General features: G+C 47.3%; 1 protein-coding gene across 1 annotated transcript in view; it reads right to left on the bottom strand.

Annotated features, from left to right (window-relative positions):
* Positions 1 to 1,146: 1,146 nt before the first annotated feature.
* Positions 1,147 to 6,457, bottom strand: part of SCN3B (sodium channel, voltage-gated, type III, beta subunit) — a 6,434-nt gene continuing 1,123 nt past the window's right edge. The window contains exons 2-6 of the mRNA XM_009333414.1: positions 5,742 to 5,905; positions 3,905 to 4,130; positions 2,716 to 2,854; positions 2,013 to 2,109; positions 1,147 to 1,505 (exon numbers count right to left, since the gene is read on the bottom strand). Coding sequence (XP_009331689.1) covers positions 2,046 to 2,109; positions 2,716 to 2,854; positions 3,905 to 4,130; positions 5,742 to 5,905 — 593 coding nt within the window. The 3' untranslated portion in view covers positions 1,147 to 1,505; positions 2,013 to 2,045. The remainder of the gene's footprint in view (positions 1,506 to 2,012; positions 2,110 to 2,715; positions 2,855 to 3,904; positions 4,131 to 5,741; positions 5,906 to 6,457) is intronic.

Here is a 6,457-nt window from a genome sequence, read left to right as displayed (position 1 = left end):
GCAACACACAAAAAGCAGCAGAACAAAGCAGAGGAAGTTCCATTAGGTGGGAAGCATGCCTTGATTCACAAGCACTTTGTAACTATTTAGAAGCGGTCAGTGTAGCATAATTTGTCAACTCTTGCAAGCAGTATAAGCTCCATTGCAGCAGGGATGTAACAATATCTGCTATATGAAAAAAACAAACCTTCCCCCATTTTGTCTTAAGGTACAATTCCACCCCAGCCAATGTTTCTGCCTTTTTTTCCTCCTTGTAATCCTAGTTGTTGAGCTCAGCTGATCTACATCTGAGGCCAGAAAGCAAATTTTACTCTGCTTAATCCACTACAATCAAAAAGGTAGGTCTGCACAGGAAACATTGAATTCACAGCGTGATTCCTGTGCAGCAGTGGAGCACTTATGAATGCTGACTGTTCAAACCAGTGACCAATTATCACATGACAGAATTACGATTAACTAGGAAAAAAATAAGCGTTTTCCGTCTATTCCTCTAGGTGGTGCTACACTACAGTATGGGAAGACTGATAGCACAGTTACAAAAAGTAGTACTATTTTGCAAAGCTGTCCGTCCTTTCCCTGTGAGGGCTGTGCATCCTATTTACTTTGCTCGCCTACTTGCACCAGGCCATCTTCCTTTCGGGGGTTCCCCCAGGAACAGGTGAACTGCATACCGTGTCCTACTGGCTTCCCTGTTGTTGCAGAACGCGGCTCCGCAGGTTACTCCTATCACTGTGTCTCTGCGTACTTGAGGAGTAAACCTGCTATGCAAGGCAAATGGAAGGAACGAAGAATTTTGACGCTTGCTAAATGAAACGGGTGGGTACAGGGGATTCTTATACTTACGTCATACTGCCTCCCAAAGTAGGAGTACTTCAGGATCTGTATTCTCCGTTCCCTCCTTCAGAAGCAAGTGTGAACATGGCACAGGGACTCACCCTTCCTACTACAGTTTCAAAAATTCTAATGCATTACAGTCCTCATCCTGCTCTGCCTGTGCACGGGCAAGCCCAAAGTCCAGATCAACAACTAATTAATTAAATTCTTCCTGTTTGAACACTGGTAAGACTGCTTGGGCTGTAACATACGGTGGAACATGACCCTAAAATGACCCGATTCCCAGTCCTGCAGGTCAGAGTAACATGACATACATACCCTTTACCTCTGCAATGGAGAACTAGCATATTTAGCAAATAAAGGTGGCGGTGACGGCAGCTGAGAAATGACACTTAACATTTACAAAGCCATTAACGTGATGATGGGACTGAAACCTGGGAGGGAGGCGTGTTGCCCACTCCCCTGTGCCCTTTGCTCAGCATGCTTCAAAAGAAGAGTCCTTTAGCAAATGGGCTGGCAGCTCAGAGTGGAGCCATGAGGCCAAAGTCAAGGCTGTACAAAGTCCAAGGCAAATAGAAGAGAATTTACACTTCCCCGTATTTCGTCCCGACGGCGCAGAGCTCCCCCTCAAACCTGGCTGGCATGACGCAGTCCTTCTGTCTTCAGAGCCCCTGCAATCGAGAGAATTCCTCTTGGAGCACGAGTCATTTGACCTTACTGAAGTGAGGATCGTGATATAATTAGCATGATAACTGACAGGACGTGAGCAAGACTTTAAAAGATCTAGACTTTGGTCTTTTGCACACGAAGTCCTTCCCACCAGATGCCTCCTTTGGAGATAGTGCCCTCGTATTCCTTCTGAGCACAGCTCCCCATCTGCAGGGGACACCGACTATTCCCAACTCCACAGGAATGGGCAAAGGAGGAGTAATTACACCATGGCCTGAAAGTGAACGTGTGTGCTGGTTAGGGGTTTAAAGTAATATTAGTACACTCACCACCTAAAGATACCTATATTGCTTCCAAGGTCACTGGGGAAGCTGCAGGGAAGGAACACAGCCAGACTCCAGGAGTCTCCCATCCGCCTTTTCTCCAGCCCCACGCACACCTAACCCGCTGTAGTAAGGCTGAAAGGTTGACAGACACAAGCAGTGATCGACTGTTTCCTCGTCGCCTACCTTGGTGCCGTTCGTGCCGCTGACTCCTCTCCGCTATTCCTCCACAGGCACAGCACAGTTTTCCTTGTTTTCTGATGGAATCGCAAGATAGTCTGTCCTGTAGTTGGAGGGAAGGAGGAAAGCATAACCTCAAGTGCTACAGTGCAAAAACCCAGTTTGGGTCCATTCACCCTTACAGAGATCTTGAATGCCTCTAAGTATCTCTAAGGTAACAAACGTCGCCTGTAGAAGATGCTCGCAGTAGGAAACACTCCTCGGCATAGTCGGGAGCAGACACCAAGTCTCCCCTACTGTAAAATCCTACACATACAGCCTTCCTACCATGTACAAAGAGCACCCTTACCCAAGCCAAGTATGTAGAAAGATGGGAATGGGCCAGTATAAAAGTCGGAACATCTCTGCTGCGTCAACTGCATCTGTGAGTCAGATCTCTGAAAGCAGGCCTTCCAGGAGAGCATCTCTGCGCAGTTCAAACCGGGCCACTTTGGAATACCGTGCACCGTGGCCACCCTCCCTACCTGGTGCGTTGTGCAAGTGCACTGTCTCTTTTGGCACTCCTAAACATTGCAATGATTCCAGACATAGCAAACATCAGCTAGAAGCGTGTGGTAGCCAAGTTCAGTCTTCTTGCAGTCTGATCTGGACTGAGACATCTGAAGAACCCTCGCAGAACAGCTCACATCTGGAGAGATTTCACACTTACGCATTTTCCTGGGCAGCCTCCTCTGCCTTAGAGACTTTCCTGTAGCAATAGACCATTTCTATCAGTAGCCACAAGGTGAGGAAGACCAGCAGAATATACATCATAATTTCAGAGATGACCGAGGTGAAGTCTTCTCCAGCTGTTAAGAAAATGAAATAATCTCTGATCATTCACATGCAGCTATTGGAGCACAGCAGCTCCACTGACACTTCCCACCCTCACGTCATCCTTCCTAACCCACCTTGCCAGAGATACCCAGGTGCCACTACGCTGCGAGGGGACAAGAGACAGGGAACAGGCGAGGCTGCCAACAGGATATGCCAGCAGCGATCCCACTGCATGTTTCCAGCGGAATCAAACACGCACAGGCTTGCATGTGTCTTGCATTCTCTGCCACCCACACATTCATACAGATTGCTCACCGTTAGCCTATCTCATCTTCACGCTCTGTTTCCTTTGTGCGTCCTACTCGCGGGCGTTACTTGACTGTATTGTGCCGCCAGTGATTTGAAAGAGATCAAAACACAGAGAAGCTTGTGGGGAAGAAGGGAAGGGAAGACACAGCAGAAAAAGATGAGGGCTAAAAGCTCTTGTCCCTCCTCTGAAGAGAACAGCAGAATTCCCACAAGCCAGGGGGATTTCTAACAAGCCAGGATTTCAGCACTGAACTGAGCAAAACCAAGAGGAACAGAAAGATTCGGGAGCACTGCAAAGGGAAGGAGAGATTGGGAGAGGGTGGAAGCAAGAGACTGGTATCAAAATGGAGAATGAGTCGTTCCAAGAGGGAGGGGGCGGAAGCGAGGAAGCAGAAGCTGCGGGAACCCTGGCGAAGGCTGTGCTGTAGCGTCCTAGAGCCGCCAGGGGAGAAGCGAGGGTTCTGAGCGGAGAAACTGGAAACCTCTGCTCGCTCCTTGTGCCTGCCCAGCTGTTGCCCCGGCCTGCCAAGCTCATTATACCTTCCCACATTCACACAACCACTCTGAGCCTAAAGAGAGGCTGCAGCCGGCAAACAAAATTCAGGAGGTCTTCCCTCCTGAACCCTGTGTAGTGTTTCTTGCTGGCAAAGACAGACACCATTATCTGGCAGCTCAGTCACCCCTCTCCTGCAATGCAACGACAAACCATGTCCCTGGATGACAACACCCACGACGAGTTAAGGCACAACACGCTTTCTGCCAATCCTTCGTACCCTCCTCCACCACGGTGAGGTGGATCAGTCTGGAGCTTGTGAAGAGAGGTCGGTGAATTTCGAACTCAAACTCCCGGGTGATGTTACAGGTGTAGATACCCGAATCGTTCAAGGTCACATTTAACACAGTGATGGATACATCCTGCATGTCTTTACTCCCATTCCACTGTAACCGACCACTGAAGCGGCTTGGAAATTCATGGTTCGTTTTTCTGTACTCGTAGATCTGTGAGGAAACACGAAGGGATATTCTGATTAATCACTGATGCATATCTCGGACAACAACACAGCATATTGCAAGGAGCAACATCATCCTCTAGCTACACACATGTATGTTCTGCGCTACGGCTTCCTTAGTAACAGCAGCTATTCATAGTCTATCATCCTTTACCTCAAAATCTCAGACTACTTTACAAAAGACAGAAAACGGAATTACCTCCATCGCAGAGGTAGAAAAACTAAGGCACAGAAAAACAGAGATGCACGTGGACAATGACACACAAGATCAGCAATGGAACTAAAAACTAGGGTCCTGCAGTCTTCGTGCCTAGCCTGTCGGTGACTGCATGTAAGATTATCTTAAGAAGGAACCACAGAATAAATACAGCAAAGACAGTCAGTCGTTTTTGGTACGCCTTGGGATATTCAGCTGAAATGGAAGTGTTGCAGGGTAAATATGACAGCGTGAAAACGGTACATCAGAAGAACAGAGCTTGGATGGCTTTCGCAGGCCTAATCTCTTGCAAGTTTCTGGCTGACCACAGTCCCCATCATTAAACTGCCCGCCCCAGCTCACTGTCATTAGCATTCTTGGGGTTGCCACTGGCAAATGTATCACCCAGCTCACTGAAAGCAAATTCCCATCTCATTCCTTGGCGCGGTCCCTGCAGTTCTCAGGACAGTAGGAGAATATTTGTCATCTTGCCTGGCCCTGCTCAATTGCAGTGAAATGCAACCACTGATCTAATGCTTCATACTCAGACAAAATAGTTAGAAAGAAATACGCGCACTCAGCCTTTATCTTATTCTCCGTTTTACCATTCTTTCTTGAATTCCAGTTGCCCCTCGTCTGAATGATTCCCATGTTGATTCACTCTGAAAACGAATTTTACCTTTTCCTGACAGGGATCCAAAACAACTCACAGAGATCCTCCCACAGTCAGGATACCACAGCTTTCTCTGAGGCAAAAAGAAGTAAATCCTGTCCTGCAGATTTATCAGAGCCCAACTTAAACTCCAAAGAACAGCTTTGGGATTCAGAATTATCTTAAGAAGGGAGATGTGGCCAAGGGTACCAGGTGTCACTCCATACTTCTGTTTCCCTTCTTGATTTCCTTACGTACTAGACATTACGTATTCAAGGAATGGAACTAGAAACTGACATGCATGTATGTACGACCCCAAATGTTTGAACTCGACAAGAGATTCTAGCTTTTCCTGCCATGAGTTCATGCTGTGCCCAAGCGTGGAAGTCAGCTAAGTGAGGAAAAGACACTTTAGTTACTGCTCAAAATCGGTGCTGTGGAACCTCTGGGTGAAAATGCTGCAGAAATTGTGAAGATCTGCAGCTTAGAGCTGAATTCCAGGCTCGTCTCTCCTCCGTGATACGAGAGCAGCATGCTGGGCATTTCTATAGACTTGGATAAGAATGGGGCAGAAAGCTTTTGTTCACATTTGGGTCTCTCTCCTTCCCTTATACAGTCTTCCTTGGGGATCCTGCCGCAGGACAAACTTACACTCTCACAAATACCTTCTGGCTTCTCCCACATGAGTTCGCTGGACTGTGCTTCACAGTAAGATCTATGAAAACAAGGGCTCAGCTACCAAACATACATACAGGTTCATCTTTTCCACCCTCCGGCCTGTAGAACCATTCCACCACTGTGCTGGCTGTGACCTCTTCCCTCTTCATACAGGAGATGCAGAGTAGCTTCATGTGCCTCCCTTGGACAGCCTCTGTCTCTGATGGAACTTCAACACATACTGCAGAACAAAAACCAGCTAGGGAGAAGGAGCAGCAGAGAAGAAGCGAGACAGAGAAGCGTAAGACAGAATTAGAGAGACATCAGTGATCCACATCTCGGCATTTTATGATCACATCATCCCCAATGGAAAACTGATTCGTTACTAGCGCCCTCTGACAACAGATAGATCTCAAATGTCAAATTTTACCAAGCTTCCTTCTCTGAGATATAAATAATTCATAATAATGAACACAGGGTGACCACTTCAAGCAGATTCACCTCTCCAGCATCTCCTTTGCCACAGCTTTAATTTTTCCCATAGTAATTAATGCCACTTTAGAGGCATTGTTCATTCTCTCCCATGCATGCTGAGCATGCTCCTGTTCCAGTAGCAATTACAGTCTGCTATGAGAGAAAGCCCAGAATTCAAGCGTGGAGGAACAGCTCACTCTTTGTGCTAAGTTAAAAGGTCTGGATGTTTTAATCTGGCAGCGTGTTCAAAACAAACTGGGAGGATTCACCACCCTTCCTGTTTCTAGGTTTCATAAGCAGTACTGGGAACCAAGGGGCTTCGACTCAAGTAGATTGG

The sequence above is a fragment of the Pygoscelis adeliae genome, unplaced genomic scaffold (genome assembly GCF_000699105.1).
Source record: "Pygoscelis adeliae isolate BGI_AS28 unplaced genomic scaffold, ASM69910v1 Scaffold151, whole genome shotgun sequence".
Classification (NCBI taxonomy): domain Eukaryota; kingdom Metazoa; phylum Chordata; class Aves; order Sphenisciformes; family Spheniscidae; genus Pygoscelis; species Pygoscelis adeliae.
This window is presented reverse-complemented; position numbering and strand designations above follow the sequence as displayed.